Source organism: Typha angustifolia, chromosome 5 (assembly GCF_048772165.1).
Source record: "Typha angustifolia cultivar Huaian chromosome 5, ASM4877216v1, whole genome shotgun sequence".
Lineage (NCBI taxonomy): Eukaryota > Viridiplantae > Streptophyta > Magnoliopsida > Poales > Typhaceae > Typha > Typha angustifolia.
In genome coordinates, this window is record NC_133243.1 from 7,599,681 (window position 1) to 7,617,800 (window position 18,120).

An 18,120-nucleotide genomic window follows, 5' to 3' on the forward strand; every position below is an offset into this window, starting at 1 on the left:
CATAATTTTCGATGGATTTGAACGAAATTAAAATAAGAGAAGAAGCGGTAATCTCTAGTTAAAAACTCTTTCTTTATTTTCTTCTTTTATTTTCCTATTCTTCTCTTCTTTGAAATGTCTTATTTATAACCTACAAAATTACAAAAATAGAGAGCTAAAAAAATAGTATAGAATGCGTTAAATCAGAAATAGTCTTCCTCCTCCAATATTAGAAGCAAAGCCAGTAAAACGAGGTGCAGAATTAGTCTTCCTAAAAAAAATAATTAAAATCACGTACTCAATATAGCATAGGTTAACCAATAATATACAATAAATACTTATTTTAACAAGATTTAAATCCTCAATTTTTAGGAAAAAATATTTAAATTAGTAAATAATAAATCAATTTTTTTTATCATACTCATTTAGATTAACTGAAGACGAAGGAAACCTAGTTTGGTAAAAAAAAAAACTAAAGGTTGCAACAAATAAATGTTTTAAAGTGCATTTTATGAAATTAAGAAGTTTTATGGGGGTTCTCTTGGTAATTTCCAGTTCCATTAGTTAAAAGGAATACCGCGACAGCAAGGTCACCTGCTCCGGATGCACAAGGCCACTCGCTCAATACGGACAAACACTAAACGTTGTCGATCTCTGCAAGTACACCTACTACGATAAAAAAAAAGGATTATTACGCAAATTTGACTCAGATATCCGCGGTGGATAAGATTCTGAATAAAATTTTATTCCATTCTCATATGGACTCACGAGCTTTGTATCTTGGAGGTTGTCGGTACCTCCTCAAAGCATGTGAGGTCAAAAGGCTGACTCGGTCGAGTAACCAAGTCATCATCCACAGACCTTCTTTCTCTCACCAAAGGCTGACTCGGCCGATCGAGAGAGAGAGAGAGGTGAGATTTTGACCGATTCTCTTCTAAATTTTATTTATTAAAACATCTGTTCAAGGTTAATATTTATAACTGGCATTCAAATGCTGAAGAATTTAGCGTCTTACTTTTTACTTTAAGATAGAAAAGTCGACTAGTTCAAGGTTAATATTTGAGTGTGGCACATCGAACATGTTAGTGATTTACGTGCAGTAGGTCAATACTGACTGCTCCTTCTCCAAGAGAACTTTTGTGTAGTCCGTAGGTTAACGAAATAAAATATTGAAAGTGGGTCATCCATCTCTTTGAGCCAGCAACAACAGTCAGGAGAATCCAAGATCTCTGAAATTTTAAACTTCCCCAGACTACTTTGGCTCGCCATTACGTTTAGAGTGTTTGAGTGGTGAAGAGCTCTACGGGTAAGCTGGGTTTTCTACCGTCACTTCTTGCAAGAAAATCTTGTACCACCCATCCCCATCATTAGTTGACTTCAGCTCGGATCCTCTCCTTAAGGATCATTCTGCTGCCTTTATTCCGTTGACCGAGTCGAGAGCGAGGTGCTTCTCCATCTATCTAGCCAAGCCAACTTGGGAGTGTTCACAGCCCAAGCCTTGGCTCGTTTACTCCAACAATAATTGTCTTAATGTGGCTCGCTCAAAATAGTGGTATTATTATACGCTTCACTGACGTAATCTCTCGTAAGTTATGTTACCTGGATGTCTGCATTTTTATAGATGTACCATGGCAACTCGAATTGAGGAGTCCAATACTCGTCACCTTAGTTCCTCAACTTTGGAAGATGGACAACTGATTTCTGAGTACATCAAACACAAATGGTGGTAATTACGTTTAATGCAAGCCTATCGTTCCTGCAAATGATGCATAATAACATGTTTAGAGCTGCTGTAAGCAATATCAAAGCGGCACTTAAGCAATATATTATCACATAGACAGTGCTAGTAATAAATATATTGCCAAAACAGAAGCACCAGCAAAGACCAGATGTTTTCATTCTGTAACTTTGATTTCGATCCAATAAGGAAATAGAGCCCTATAAAATACTAGTCCCTTTTGGGTTCTGCAGATTAACCCCCAACAAGTCATCGCAGCTACTGCATGATGTACTTTGCCACCCCAGGGAAAACATGAAGCTCGAGATAAATAGGGCTTACAAATCAATAAAAGAATAAGCAGATAACAGCAAAATTTCAACAAGAAGAAATTTACATAATTTACAAAGCTGTTATTGAGCAAGCTTTCGCCACAAAGAGCCTTTGGGTGCTGCGAGACATTTCACTTTTCCAAAGAGGAAGCCTGCCTTTTGAGGGTTGCCATCCACGAGAGAATTCTCATATATTTCTTTGCATTCTTGTACCACCTAAACAAAGAGAGATAAGACCAGTGAGACAAATCGTACAATCTTCCAAATTGTATATAGAATAGCTGCTCATCTTCTTACATGTACATTCTTCATCAGTTATTGTCAGTAATTACTTCTAGTCCACAGTTTTTTTGCACTACTCTTCTCCAAAATAAAATTGCATGCCTGTATACTCATCTTTCCTATTCTAATATAATTTCAGAAACTCTGTCCTAGATTGATAAACATAACTAGGATGTACGCAAAATCAGACACCTACATATATCATATTCGGTATATACCTAATGCCTAAATAACTAGGAGTACAACAATTTTAGCAGAAAAATGAAGGAATTTTGATAGGAAAAAATCAAGTATTTCCTGATCATCAGATAACGGTATATACATTCTTACCCTGTGCAAGTGGATGAGGCTCCTGCCTATGCAAGATCTGGGAAGGGAAGATATATAGTCTTACCCTCATTTTTAAAGAGATTTTTTTCCCTAAAACTCATGATCTTTTGGATACAAGGTGCAAGTCATATTGACACACCAAGTAATGTCCTCACTTCAATACCACGAAGGAGTTTGAAATATTAATAGTCTAATAACTATTGCATGTCTAATAGTAAGTGATAACAGTCATTACCTCCTTGGCTTCTTTTCGTGGTATACCCTCACGCAGCGCCACAAGCTTTTCAACAACCTCAGGCTGCAAGATATATATATATGCATATGTGTCAAGGTGCAGTAACACTGAAGAAATCTCCATTGATGGGTAAAGGATGATGTATCAATAATAGATGAGGATCCAGCTTTTTCTTTGATTGAAATACTACCTTCGATGTCTAACAAAGTAATAATAGAAGAACAGAAGATAATCCAAAACGAGAAAAGAAGTTTAGTGTCATAAAGATAATTACTGGGCAATCTGGTTGATGTTCAAGAATATTTGTGTAGATGAGGGTGAAGCTGTCCAGGCTCTCAGCTGAAGCTAGCTCCCTTAGATCACCCAGAATCCTAACTCTGCTCTCAACTTTCTGTAATAGAAATTACAGAGTCATGGTATCAAGTAAGAAAAATATCAAACACACTGCAGTAGAAATTACAGGACAATACAACTAAGAGAAATGCCAAACCAGAACGTAATTACTTACTGTTACATTGATGAACTCACTGAAGAAATCCATGAGCACTTCTTCATCTAGCCTCATTCGCTCAATAGTTTCTTCTCTAATGTAGTTTCTCTACAGAGACATAAAAAATTATGAATCTAGAGTCCAATGCACATTAAGACAGGCGGTCCTACTAAAGGCAAGTTCTACAAACCTGAATAAGGAGATGATCAACATAAACCACAATTGTTTCCTCTAGGCAAGCTTCAACGAATCTTCTGAATGATCTTTCCTCGATATAGCTAAAGAAACATAGAGCAAAACTTTAAAGCAGCTAACAAAAGGCAAGTGCCATATGATGTCTAGCTACATATCAACTTCATGAGTGGTAAGTTGCCAAAAGCAATTGAAGAATTTTGAAGCACAAACATAAACTCATCTCATTCAATGTCAAAATTTTCACCAAAGAATTGGAGCTACTTCCCTGTGGGCAAAACGGGATAATGGTAACATTAAAACAACGGGAACAGGGAATCACATAAAACCGTCAACATTGAATACACAGAACAAGGACACTGAAATTCAGTAGATGCTTGTTTGTGGACAATCATGTATTACTATTTTCCAACATGGAGTTGCACCTGCTTGAGGCTTCAAGAAATCTATTCATGCTTGTAAATCATCACTCGATCACCAATAATGGTTGATATTTCAAACTCCTACTCAATACCTGCTTAATATACCTAATAAGCCTAAAAAATTATCTGCAACATATCCAACCATATCTCTGCCCTATCCAAAAATTAAAATGAATTATTTTAAATACAGATACTCCGAAAATGTATCGGATAAGTATTTAAATCATATCTTTCAAATGAGTCAGACTAGTTCTTTTTGCCGCCAGTCCATCTTGAAAGATTTCAGTCCGGTATGGGTTGCCTATCCTAACTTTCAAATCCGGCTTTTTGATTGTCCTGACATATGATGAGCATACACCCCCTAGCATCTGGATCGTAGCCTAATGGCAATCCAATTAATGGTTGCCATGCCTTTGAGAGAAGGACCTACTTCGGAGTGTTGCTCATCAGCTCTGTCCAATCCGTTAGCCATGCTCATTAAATGGCCCCTTGATGTGTCACGAGAAGGGAGGTGATCAACTTCCAGTGGGTCAATCGCTGCCTCTCCCACTTTAGCCTTCCCCTTATCATGCGCCCCCTCTGGGATGTGGGCCCCATGTGCATGGCTATTTTGCTCATCCAAAGTATGTAGCATACTGCCGTGGCTTCTTGTACCGTCATGGACCTTACCGCGCCCATATTAGAGTACCCGTGCTTCCAAGTTGGAAACATAAAGTATACAAATAAGGCTGCAAGGATATTCACACAGCACAATATGCATCGTATTCTGTTGTATTTTTGACTAATTATATAAATCAATGATGAGAAAATTGAAGGCAATCTAAATATCAAATACATGCAACATATGTGCTTATATTGTTGATCAATTATATGTCAATGGTGAGAGAAAGAAAAGGCAATTGAAAAATAAATTAAAAAATAGCATAATAGATAGATAGATCTTCTATAGGCTTGGAATCATCATAACCTCCTCTTCATAATTAGGAAATATCATCAAAGTAATGAGTTGACAATTCATATACTGATATTCACCAAGATGTTTTATATCGGAAGTATTGGGAGACAATAAAATGCCTTAGACAAATCAATATTGTATATACTAAAACTTGTTATTTGATATGATATGAAACATGCATCATTTTATTCAAAACAGAAGCTTACATTTTGACATCCCCAAAATAATCACCAAATGTTGCAGTAAGATATTCAGTGACCAGTCCTTCACACCAATCTGGAAGCAGTGAGGGAAATCAATGTTAAAGAGTACTAAAATTTTAAAAAAGTATGAGTCATTTACAATATATAAACACTCAAGTTATCGATGGTATGAGGCCGAGATGCTCTACAGGATATGATGCCTCTTGATGCAGTTCTAGTAGCAAAGAATGAAAAGCAGCATGCACAAGGAATCAATGCTTTCCTAGTGACAAGTGGTGGGAATACCCTTGATCTATTTCTTGTATATGTTGCTCATGATATTTTTGAATATAAAATCAATATTTAATTGCCCACAAGGTTTCCTGATATGAGGAGACTTGTTAAAGAAGAAAAGCCCCCACTCAGACACATATATCCCCAAACATATATATTTCCATAAGCAAAAACCAGTTGTAAAGAGAAGGTAAAATATAGTAAACCTGTCTGATAAAGTTTGGCAATTAGCTCCTGAACACCCGGGTCTTCAAAAATAACATTGACAGTTTGAAGAACTACTTCCTGCAGTATTAAATAAATCCACTTGTAACTGTGAATCTCATTAGTGCTGAACACATACATGAACACAATAAACATCTGGAATTACCCAATTTCTACTACCATCAAGGTTTTGAACGGTTGTGCTCAGGCAAAGTTTTGAAACTTAAAACTACCAATCAAATCTTGATGATAACAGAAAAAAGGAATTTAAGGGACGGACCTTGGCAACATCAAGAAAGCCTTTGCAAGTATCTTCAAAATTAACCTGCAAATTCACATAATCATAATGCAAAAGCTTCAGTATATTAAATATAGTAATAGTACATAGTAGACCAGGTTAGTATAGTAATACTTGCAATTCCGTCCTTATATTTATGTTAAACCTTTGAAAAGAGATTTAACAATTAAGTGTGCTGTCCAAAGCACCTCAGGATCTAAAAAACTAGGAGAGAAAATGTACGAGTACTTTCTCTCTCCATCTTGAGATAAGCGTTTTTCAATCTCGAGGCACTTCTGATAACTAGAAATTTGTTAAATCTCTACCCACATATTTAATGTAAATCTTGAAGTCAGTATATCACGTTAGGCAAATATATGTAAGGCAGCGCCCAAGATAAATGATACTAATAAAGTGGTAAGGACCAGAAATATTCATAGTTACTGATAATAACCTGTTCAGCATAGTTTTGTGGAAGAGCCTCCATTGTGCTATTACTAAGCTCTGTTGAAAGCTCATAACAGCGCAGGTTGTTGTTGATCTGGTATCAAGCAACATCAACATAAATCCGTATGATTTATATTATCCAGAAAAATAGAAAAGCTTTCCAAAATATAAAAGCTACAAACCATGGCACACAGGGCTTCCAAACCAACATCAGAAGCTGGTTCCTCAAGTCTCTGCCTTTCAGCTGCTTGAAAATCAAGCATCACCTAGTTGAGAAAAGTGATTAAAAAAAAAAGATTAGTATGAAAGATTGCGGTAGCTGCAATTATCAGAGCACATGCATGTGCACATGCCTCAAAAGTGTACTATGGAAAACTAATCCTTTCTAATATGATCCAGATAGCACCATTTGAGACCATCAATCATATTAAACATTGTGCAACAAATAGAATAATAACAATCTTACCTGAATAATTGCAAGAGCAACGCGGTACAACATGACATCTGTGCTATTTTCCCTCACAATCTGCACTTGTTCTCCCAAAATTCTGAATAAATCCACAGCTGCAGGTGTATATAGTCTACCATCGTCTGTTTTCTTTGGTTGTTGTGTTTTATCAGCCTCCAAAATATTTGTGTACCATTTCTACATAAATCATAATTGAAATTACCACTTTCCCAAATATTTTGAGAAACAATCTTAACAAATTAAGTAGACACGAAGAGTACCTTGGTTGTTGCTTGCATTCGTTCAACATATGCATTCATTAGTGGATCCATTGCACCGCTTTCTGAACAAACTTGAGCTAAAGACTCATCAACACCTAGGCCAATCAAATTATCTTGATATTCAACAACCCAACCAGTTACCTACAAAAAGATATCACCCGTTAAGATTGTTGGAAAGAATACAAAGCCACTTATTCCCTGCTAATACACCAAAGGAACCACATGCACAAATCAAGCAACATGATTGCTTCACCAAGTAGCAGAATGAGAAACTTAAGAGCACAAAAATCATCTTACTGCTTAACTTACCTTAAGTATTTCTATATTTGTCAAAGTATTTGCTCTATCACTGAGAAGCCTCAGCATTTGGATGAATCTCTCAGTATAGAGATTAACCATAAGCTGGAAAATTTCATATCTGCAAAAGAGAACCATCAAGTACGTAAGAAAAACTAGAATATATGGCAACAAGTAATACGAGAGCATGGGCTTAGTTTGAGGCTGTAGATGCAGCCTAACATATAAGTGTCGACAAGTATTGGAACAGTACAAAAGAATCAGCATATCCCAGAATTACAGAACTGCACTAATCAATGTTTGAAGTCATGTTGGAAACCAATATGGCGACATGCTTCACCCAAAACGTATTCGGTTTCACTGGCATGCAGTATGCAACTACCCCAGGAGCCAGCATTCTGCTGAAACAGACCCAATAACAATTTGTGTTTTTGGGCCTAAATCCAACCTATACGGTAACCCAATTTAGCTTAGCTGGATTTGAACTACCGAAGACATGTTGCCAATGAATTTATAATCCAACACACTTACTGCTCAGTGCACAGAATTAGCTATAATGCCTTTGTCCTGTTTGTTACACTTTGGCCTGATAACAGTTGTGCTCAGTACCAACCCATACTGTTCAATTTAGCCATTGTTCAACTTCCATCTTTATCCAGTTTGTTATAATACCTTTGTTCTGTTTGTTATAATTAAAAGTTCATAACACTTCCTAGGTCATCCTCAACAATTTGGATGGCCGAATTGGTGCCATGGCCTACCCTTTTATATGGTAGTCCAGTTAACTAATTAAGACAGAGAGATAAGTAAACAAACAACCATGTCAAATCAATGAATCATGTTCAAGCCAAATATTCAGAACTCATATAAGCTTGGAACAGCAGCAATACTTATACCTACTGCCTTATTATTAGTTAATAAATAACTATTACTGGAAGCAACAAAAGATAAGTCTAGAACAAACATAAGCATTATGTGGTGAAGTATACCAATTACTTATAATTAGAGAGAACACACGAAGTCTGTAGAAAACCACAAAACTGTGTCGTCAAATTTTTTGTTAGAATATAAGGGAGAGAATTAAAGGATAACACATCTGAAACATCCACGGATAATTTCTTTAAAAGAAGTGGGAGAAAACCTGCAATGTGCCATTACATACCTAGGTGGAAAACAAGGAGCCACGTAGTCATATATATCAGCAAGCTCTTCACCAATCTATAACACAAAGTCAGAAAATTTTAATTATATAAGTAATTGGCATTAGCAGAAATAGGAATTTGATAAGTAGAATAATGGTGTAATAATAACTTAAAACACATTAAAAGCAGAACTGCACCAATATATGAAAGAGCATAAACTATAAACTGTAGTGAACAATCTGTACCTTGATGAATATGATATAACAAAGTAATAGATTAAGTTTGTAATTTTTCTATTCTCTGATAACATGAACAGGAAGAAATTTACTTATTAAATGATCCCATTAGAGATATAACCGAAGCCTCCACCTTAAATTCTTAGGCCCTTCTAAGTGAATTAAGTTGGACAATCAAGAACACGAGTAAACTGATAATAGCAGAGCATCAAAAGGAAATCTTAAATTATGCTTCTTTACTACACTGATTTTGTTGTACTTATTATGACTTCCAGCACATATTAGCATAAATTGCTTCGTTCATGAGAAACACTAAAAAACATGTCATTGTCACGGAGGTCATGTATAGGGCTATATAATAGACCACGTTTTGCAACTTGATGACAGAAGAGATGAGGAAGAAGCCAGAATATTGAGTTAAATAGGCATGGCCATCATATATTTATTCGGCACTGCAACCAGTAATATAATACCAGAAATTAATGCAGATTATAAACTACATACCGCCCTAGCTTCCTCTAAAGCAGCTTTCAAGTCCTCGAAAACAAGCTGAATGAGCAGAATAATAGTCAGTATGGATACAGTGACAAATAAAAGAAGAAAGATGTTAAGATCCCAAAATAGATTAACTATTTACCTGGGTCAACAACTTGTTAAAACGCCCTTCAACAGATTTTCTTATGTACTCATAGCACTTGTCCTTGTAACCTTTTCCCTGACCCTTCGACTTTTCTTGATATGAATTTCTGGGGGATGGTGTTGACTTTCTTGTAGGCAGAAAAAGAATATCACTCAGTAATATACGGTACAAGATGTTGGACCATTGTTTAAAAAGGAAAGGAGAACAAGCGAAAGGCAAGTAAAAAATTCCGCTAAGTGCTAACAGGTATCAACTCATAGTGAAATGTGAAATACTTAGAACATCAAGATCCTACAGGAAATATATATATATAATAGATACAAAACCATAGGAAAGCCAACAAGACTGTTTCCAATTCAAACAGAACAAGTCTACAACAATGAAAGAAACACAGTATTTTGGCAAAGAAGTGCTTGGTAACATAAATAAACTTACTAACCTTAAATTAATAAAGTAAAAGAGAATGTAAAGAACACTGAGATTAACAAGAATGCACCATTATCAGATTAACAATTTACTACAAGAAAGAAAAATAAAGAAAACATGAAAATCACATAATTGTGATAGCATAGGCTGACATGAAGAGGATGTTTAGACGCAACTTCCCTATAGGACCCAATATTAAAATACACAGAACTTACTAGCAAAATACAAGAGAGAGTCATTTGTAATGTGTCCAACCTTAATACTTGTCGTACCTCTAACATGGGCTAGTGGTTTTCAAAGATCAACTTCTTACATCACATAGTTAATAGTAATTTCCAAGCATAACAAGATCACATAGATAGTTAATAGTAATTTCCAAGCATAACAAGATTTTATTTCAATTGTAAAGGGCTTCACTTTATATGGCATTTAATTTTACTGGCTGCTCCAAGCACCCCCTTGAGCAGGTTCAGTCAAAGAAACAGACACTCCAATAACAGGGATAAGTCTTCCCTGGCCCCACATTGTGGGAACCTCATGCACTTCTCAGGCTTCATGGCTCATCATTTTTCTGTCATGGACAAGGCCATGAGTTATGGTTATATGCGTTTACTTGTATCTACAACCAAGTACTTTGCAGTGGTTATGTGGCAATCAGAATAGCATCTCTCACAATGTTGAAACTGAAGCAGCAAAGGCAATTCAGGAAACCACGTACTTGGCAGATCTGCGTGGATTTGGGATTGTTCCGATAGTACCCCCGCCCTCAGCCTCAGCGGCCTCCTCAGCAAGTTGCTGATCTAGGATCTCTTGCATTTCAATTACCCTGCCATAAAAAACATAAACTTTTACGGAGAAACCAATTGAAGAAAAGAATACTGTAAGAAGATGGAATGCCACACTATTAAGACACTAGAGTAGTATTATTATCAAGCGACCTGCAAGGCCAGAAGAGCCAAGTGACATAAGAACCTCTTCATAAATCACAGAACATTTAATGCTTCTCGCACAAGTAAAATCGAATATTTGTTAATCTTGTTTGTTTGGATGTAAGTGTTTGCAAGCCAAGAGGAATTCCTAAGGCCAAACACGCCAAAACATCATAATAAGGAATCGAGTATCTAGAAGCCAATTTTAACGGGGAAAAACCAAGCAGCAAAAATACAAAAGTTTTTGCAAAGTGATTGCTTCAGAAGATCTACATGGGATAAAAATATAAAATAAGGTCATTTATCAATATTCAGAAGTGCAGCTGCCCATCTAGAAAGAGTGAAATATTGGAAAATATAGAAAACAAAGTAAAGATAGAGAAAGGAAAGTTAAACTCATAGTCACATACAACTGGGTTATGCAGAGCTAGCAAAAACTCAAAAGGAACACATTTAAATCACCAACAATAACATCAAAACATCAAGCATCACATCAATCCATCTCATATGATAATATTTCCTATGACAAAGGTCCCAGCCCTATGATTCTCTCAACAATAGTATTGTCTTCTAATGGCATTCTTTTAAAAAACTTCCACTAGGCACTTGTCTTAGATAGAATATAGCTATGCTCCGTTTAGGTCTCATCTAGATGATCATCTTAGCATCTCGTATTATATTTTAACATGTCAGATTGACTCTGAATATCAAAATTGTTGTACGCGTTCATGAATTAGTGGATTCTAATATCTTACTATAGTTATTAATAAGAAAGCATTAGTATATTGTTTAGATAGTAGGTATTAGTTTTAACTTCTTCTCTAGCATTAGTATATTGTTTAGATGATCATTTCTTTTATTTGTTTATGTTTTAACCGTCTTAAATTCTGGGTACCCACCTAGGTACCCGTCTAGCGCTTAGGCGCTACATCATTCTTTGTCCGCCTGTCTACCGCATACATTAAGAACAAAGAAAAGGACAAAATCAAAATAAAACTTACCTAAAGACATAAATTAGGATCCCTTATTCAATCTAGGAACTAAGCAAGCCTAAGGCTATAGTTTTTGGACTACTTGGAACTAACACAACAAACAAAGTGTAGCTATGCAAGAAAAAAGATTCATTATTCAAGATTGCCAACGGCACTGGAACAAGTATGCATTTAAGGCTCTACACTCTCCAAGACATATTTGCATCAAAAAAGACATGTATGCAGGGGTATATATTTTCCAGGAGGCCACTATTTCATTAAAAAACTAGCACATTACCATATCTAGTGTTTACACATTCTTCCCAACTAAAACTAACTTTAGTTCAATGTGGGAAGAAGTTCTTTCTGAGATGCACTTCACTAGTATTGATTATGTAACAGCTAAATCAAAAAAGACATGAAAAACTACTGCAGAAAACTGGGGTAAAGCAATTTACAACAGATAATTCATGTAGATACAAGTATAGTTATAATGATTTGAGGATTAAGTACAAGAATAAACTGAAATAAGAGTGACATAGAAGTGAGGTATGGATCCTGGTTAACTGTCAGATAAAAACAGATGGTTCATTCTGGTAAATACTAAATAGCAATCTAATGATCTGATATTATGATGACCATCAAATAGATAATTGCTAGTGTCTATCAAAGAGGAAAAGGTTAATGACCTCCAACATATATAACCAACCGAAATAAGAGGAAAGATGGTAGTCAATATCATGGTATGGTTGCACATAAAGGAACAACAAAATAGATTCATAGTTCAAATAAAGGAATCTAAAAGATCGTCAAAAACAATTAATACATTCAAAAATTAGCTAAACCTAATAGCATCAGTACACTGGAAAATAATGCAGTACAGACATACCTTAAAGCTCGCACCAGTGTTTGTGGACTGCAAAAACATTTAAAAAAATTATATATGAGATTGCATCTTAGGAGCATTTTCTTGAAATAGAAAGCAGGAATTAGCAAAGAAGTTTGCATCTCCTCTAAACTTAGAAGACCATCAGTAACAAACCATCTAACTAATGACTGAATAATACTTCCATATGTTGAAGAACATAATTCGAGTAGAAATCTTTTCACAGCTCACCTTCATGCATAAGCTTCAAATATAGAATAATTATTTAACTGCAAATTCATATTCTATCACTAATCCGAACTTTACATTTGCTTTCTCTAAATCCTACTTGCTCCTCTTTATCTCAATCCTTCATCTTCTCTGGTTTTCCTTCAAAACAAACCAAAAGAAGTGCCCTCTCAAATTAAGGAACCCCCATAAGACCTAAACCAGCCAGAATATCAGCAACCAAAATCTTTTGGCAAAGGAGTGCCGCCATCTACCCATCATTAAAAATGGGTCTCACTAAGAACACAGGATAAAAGGTTTTCCGATCCAACCGAATTTGAATATCCGGCCTCTGGAGACCTCATAGAAAGCATATCACAAATTACTTCACCATTTACTGTGAAGGATATAAGATTTTCATCCATAAGTTCAATAATAGGTCATCTTTAAAAAAATTCTGGCACCTGACTAGTATAAAGGATGTGATATACCATAAAGTGAGATATAAATGTTGCTAATGCCATTGAAGTTACTCCAATTTCGTATTCGAACTTTACAAATTAGATAGGGTGTAAAGTTGCAGTAACACCACACATCAACACCATACATTTAAAAGGGAAAGGGAGGAAAATGAACAAAATTTGTAAAAGGACTTAACAGTTATTGAGTAAAGTACTTGTTGAAATGTTGAGTGTTACCGAAGTGTGAGCAAAATTGCGATAACAAATATAGTACCTTTCTTTAGCGAGTTTAAAATAGTTGGAAACATGATCCCATAATGTTTTTTCAAATGTTTCCCATGTTCGATCTACATCTTCAAAGTATTCCCTGAGAACAATAAAATAAAGGCAGCAGAGTTTAACCATTCATATTCCTAGTCCTTAAGTAGTCGAGCAAAGATGGCATAATATATAGGCACGTCATAGAGAAGTCTGAAATAAAAAATCATTTTAATTTGTCCCAAATAAGAGTATGACATATCAACCTTAGTCGGCCTACTTCTTCCTTGTGAGAACCAGCAGCTGCTAATGCAAAACGCCTCTTACCATCCAATGCTGTTAGTTTCTAGCTCCAGGACAAATAAAACAAAGGATTTACTATTAATTAAAATCCATGTAAATGACTGTGGTAGGGCATCTAATCACTATTTAAATCAATATAACTATAATTGTACCTCATAAGTGTGAATCAATTCCTTGTCATCACTTAACGAATCACGTGCTGCAGATGCTTCAACAGAAATCGACATCATTCCTCCCACATCCTATCAGGCCAAATGTTTCAAAATGTCAAAGTAAGAAACAAGCATCCAAGACAGAAGGCCCAATGAAAATAAAAAAGTAATCTATCCATGGCACTTTAGATCATGAAAAAAATAAATAACAATGGAGATAATATCTTTGATGTCTGTATTAATGAACCAGATTTCCCAGTTATATTACAACAGTGACTAAAATTATGTGAACCAAGTACAAAATAAGATAGCATGAGAGCAAAATGGTCACAAAACCTTTAAGGTGGTGTTCAAGTTGTTCCTCGCATTGCTAAGAAGTTTTATCTTGTCATGGTTCTCAATCAGCGTTTGACATTCTTGGCACAACCTGTTATATCATAGTATCAAAATCTGACATGTGTAAAACGATGGCGACCTTACCTTGAACTAAAACAACAAATCCAAGTAATTATAAATCACTCTTCATGTTTGATATATAATAGAGATCTAAAAAAATAAACAGAGAGTGGAGCATACTTTTCAATGGATACAAAGTTGCTACGTAGATTGTTAATTGTTTTCTGCGACAATGCAAGCGCATCTATGCCAGCACGAGCTTGCTCAACCTGTAGAAAATATCAAATTCCACAAGAACAATTTACAAATTCCAGAAAGAAAAGAGCAAATAATTGGCATGCTATAAATGAAGGAAAAAGTATCCTTAAATAATTGGCATGCTATAAATGAAGGAAAAAGTATCCTTCCATTCGCTGATTGCAAATGAAATTAGAATGAGCGTTTAATTAAAGAAAAATGAGCTATCACTTTTTTATGAAAGAGATGATATACCTGTTCAGCGACCATTGTGCTGAGTTGTGCATCATTTGTCTGGGACCACAATAAAAGAACATATTCAGTGCATCTTAGTAAAAACAAAATCCTTAATATCCAAATTCTATGCATACCAGTAAAATGTCATAAGAACTTCAGAACACTGAAAGTAACTAAGACAACTATTAGAAGATTAAAATAAAGTACAGCACTTCAAAGTATTGATGTATTCATCAAGGGTTGTGCTACTCATTGGCATGGTGCACATGTGCCAATTGGCCCGAGGCCCCGACCAATAATGTGTTCATATGTCACAAGCCATTGTATGGCAACATGAGAAAAAGGTTCTCAATTGGTCTTTTTCTGACTGTGCCAGGTAGCAACACAAATTGATCATCTCCATCAGGAAAGGGACAGGTTTGTTTCCCTTATCTATTTTCGGAAAGTGAAGTCCCCTCTCATTTGCAATAGTATTTTCCCAATTTATTCAACTTTGAGATACTTCATCATACCTTTCTTATAAATTCTGAATTCATAGGAAGAAAGTAGGCAAAAAAAGGAAAGCAGATACAGTTCACTGCTTTCCCCACCAAATGCTATACCCATGGTTGATCCGCACATCCCTATGCTACATGCGTGTTTACACTTTGATATCCCGCCCTATTTCTAAAGTTGAGCAATAGGATATCTTGCATTAAAACATTACTTACACTAACTGAAAACCTTCTTCTTGGAGCTGAATTGTAGGGTAAATTGAGATAACTGAAAATGATGATATGTTGCGTTGACATATCAACTAAATCAACCGAAACCCTTCTTCTTTAAGTAGAAGTACCCCAATCTACACTCAGTTGTGCCCTTAAACACACTTCTTGCTGGTTTCCTAGATTACAGACGCTCGACAAGATCGCGACAACCAAGGAATTGGATCATGCGTTCGATCTTGAGGGAATTCGGTACTCCATTCACAACAGACCGGTCCGAATCTTGATTATACCATAAGGGAAAGGGGAAATCTCGGGGGGATAAAGATTGGGCACCTGTTGACGAGAGAGGTAGTCGGATTTGATGGTGGAGATGGAGGCGAGGAGCTCCGGGAGCGGAAGAAGCTTCGCCACCTCACGAACGGCGGCCTCCTTGGCTTCTATGCCCAGATCTTGCATCATCTCGAGATTCCGGAGCAGATCGAACACTCCGAGAGAGGAAGAGACACGGGGGAGGAGAGAAGAAGGAATGGAGGACGACGGTATTTAGATTTTACTTTTCTTCTCTATTATGTCTCCTCGTCTTATCAGATTAATAATTAGTAAATTATTGGAGGTCAATTTTGCAAATTCCAAATAAATTATTCTGACATGTAGACGAGAATATTTCCGGTAAAAACTTTGGAAATAATTTATAAAATAATGAAATAAAGTAAAACTTGAAAACAAATAAAATAGCATGCAACAATCAGCTCTGTATTTAAATCTATCTTAATTTATTCAATAATATAAATAAAACACATTAAAAAAATTCCCCTGATATTATTATAACTAAGATTTTACAAAGAAAGTGCTAGCACATGAGAATTAGGAGGATATTGGTTATGAATGTTAATTATATCATGTTAATTAGTGGGGATATAATTTTATCATATAAGATATCTTGGTCATTGTCAGACGTTACTAAGTAAAGAATATGATTATTATTTTGATCTGACATTTTGAAATTTTTATTAAATATATATATATATAGTTTTCATTAATCATGAATAGTATAGGCATTTTGGGCCGGACATCATAGCAGTAGGCCTTTCAGCTTCTTAATATTAAATGGAGCTAGTAAAGAGAGTGTTCACAGTAACATTTCCTCCATGCATGGCTGCAATTTAATACTAATGTGAGTTCTTTACTATGGTCTTATCTTTGTGTTGGCATTTGTTCAGGGATTGGAGATGGAGGGAAACTAAACTTGGGTTATGTGAGGGTTGGTATGTTGTATCTTTCCACCTTTTCTTGTTAGCTTTATAATATTTTTTTATGTCCTCTTGAAGAGCTAAGCTTGGGTTAATTTCTCTGTATATAGGCTGTTCAGGGTTGAGGGATTCTGGTTGCAGCTGCAGGAGATTCTTCGTTGCCGGCGATGCCGGTCGGCCGGCCGGATGCTCTCGAGGAATAATTGAAGATGTATAAATGTCGAAAACTATATTATGTTTGTGGCGTTAGCTAAGGGTACCTTTGACTCAGTTCTTAGAAGCAATAATAAATATGCATTTGTGATTAATTTCCCCATAACGTTGAAAAAAAATACGTATAAATACGTACTATATCTTATAAGTACGTAATATGAGGTGGTGATCCATCGCCACTTGGCAACTCCATCTCTCCCAACTAGGCAACGTGGCTGCAGAATCCTCCACCTATCACACGTGGCATTAATATGTCCCACTTCATGACACGTCACGTATCACACGTGTCATTCCTCTACTATCGCCCCATCCTAATATATATATACCCTCGTGCTCCTTAAAATCTCTAAGAATTGCTCTGAGAAAAAGAAATTAACGATGGCTTCTTTAATCCCGTGGGTTGGCGGCCGAGGTGCAATCGACCCCTTCACCGCCGATCTGTGGGACCCCCTCGGCGGTAGCAGTTGGCTCTGGGAGACCGGCCGCCGCGGCGACGACACCTCCACCTTGGCGCGGACCAGCGTGGACTGGCGCGAGACCGAGACGGCCCATATCTTCACCGCGGAGCTCCCCGGCGAGTTTGCTCACCCCTTCTTAAATTAGCGTCTTATATATTTTGCACCCAAGCCCCTAAAAGTTGTGTTAATTTGGGAAATTACGTACGCGTTTTGGGTGAGTCAGGTGTGAGGAAGGAGGAGGTGAAGGTGGAGGTGGAGGAGGGCAACGTGCTCCGGATCAGCGGCGAGCGGACCAAGGAGGAGGAGGACAAGGGGGACACGTGGCACCGCGTGGAGAGGCGGAGGGGGAGCTTCTCGAGGAGGTTTAGGCTGCCGGAGGACGCCAACATGGACGAGATCAAGGGCTCGCTCGACCACGGCGTGCTCACTGTCACCGTGCCCAAGAAGGAGACCGCGCGGCCGCGCAGTGTCAAGTCCATCGACATCTCTTAAACTTTGGATTAGAGAAGTAGTGTGTTTATTATACGTTTATGTTAGTATATGAGTACGTATGTAGGAGGTTAGTGCGTTATGAATCTACGTATATATATATATGTATATGTATATGTAGCGTTGTGTTTAAACTATAGTGGTGGAAAGGTATAATT

General features: G+C 36.5%; 2 protein-coding genes across 2 annotated transcripts; one reads left to right on the forward strand and one right to left on the reverse strand.

Annotated features, from left to right (window-relative positions):
* Nucleotides 1-1,850: 1,850 nt before the first annotated feature.
* On the reverse strand, nt 1,851-16,105 carry LOC140760117 (exocyst complex component SEC6). Its single transcript, XM_073096943.1, has 25 exons — nt 15,886-16,105; nt 14,864-14,902; nt 14,552-14,640; nt 14,312-14,402; nt 13,976-14,065; nt 13,787-13,866; nt 13,537-13,629; nt 12,598-12,624; nt 10,527-10,634; nt 9,380-9,509; nt 9,247-9,291; nt 8,527-8,582; nt 7,377-7,485; nt 7,068-7,208; nt 6,805-6,984; nt 6,521-6,604; nt 6,346-6,432; nt 5,895-5,939; nt 5,617-5,695; nt 5,141-5,210; nt 3,556-3,643; nt 3,384-3,473; nt 3,150-3,266; nt 2,876-2,938; nt 1,851-2,244 (listed from the first exon to the last, which is right to left on the reverse strand). Exons 1-25 carry the CDS (start codon nt 16,009-16,011, stop codon nt 2,110-2,112), a joined length of 2,262 nt encoding a protein of 753 aa, XP_072953044.1. The 5' UTR covers nt 16,012-16,105; the 3' UTR covers nt 1,851-2,109.
* An 807-nt stretch (nt 16,106-16,912) lies between these two features.
* On the forward strand, nt 16,913-18,117 carry LOC140760621 (16.9 kDa class I heat shock protein 1-like). Its single transcript, XM_073097652.1, has 2 exons — nt 16,913-17,589; nt 17,697-18,117. Exons 1-2 carry the CDS (start codon nt 17,394-17,396, stop codon nt 17,963-17,965), a joined length of 465 nt encoding a protein of 154 aa, XP_072953753.1. The 5' UTR covers nt 16,913-17,393; the 3' UTR covers nt 17,966-18,117.
* Nucleotides 18,118-18,120: the final 3 nt, after the last annotated feature.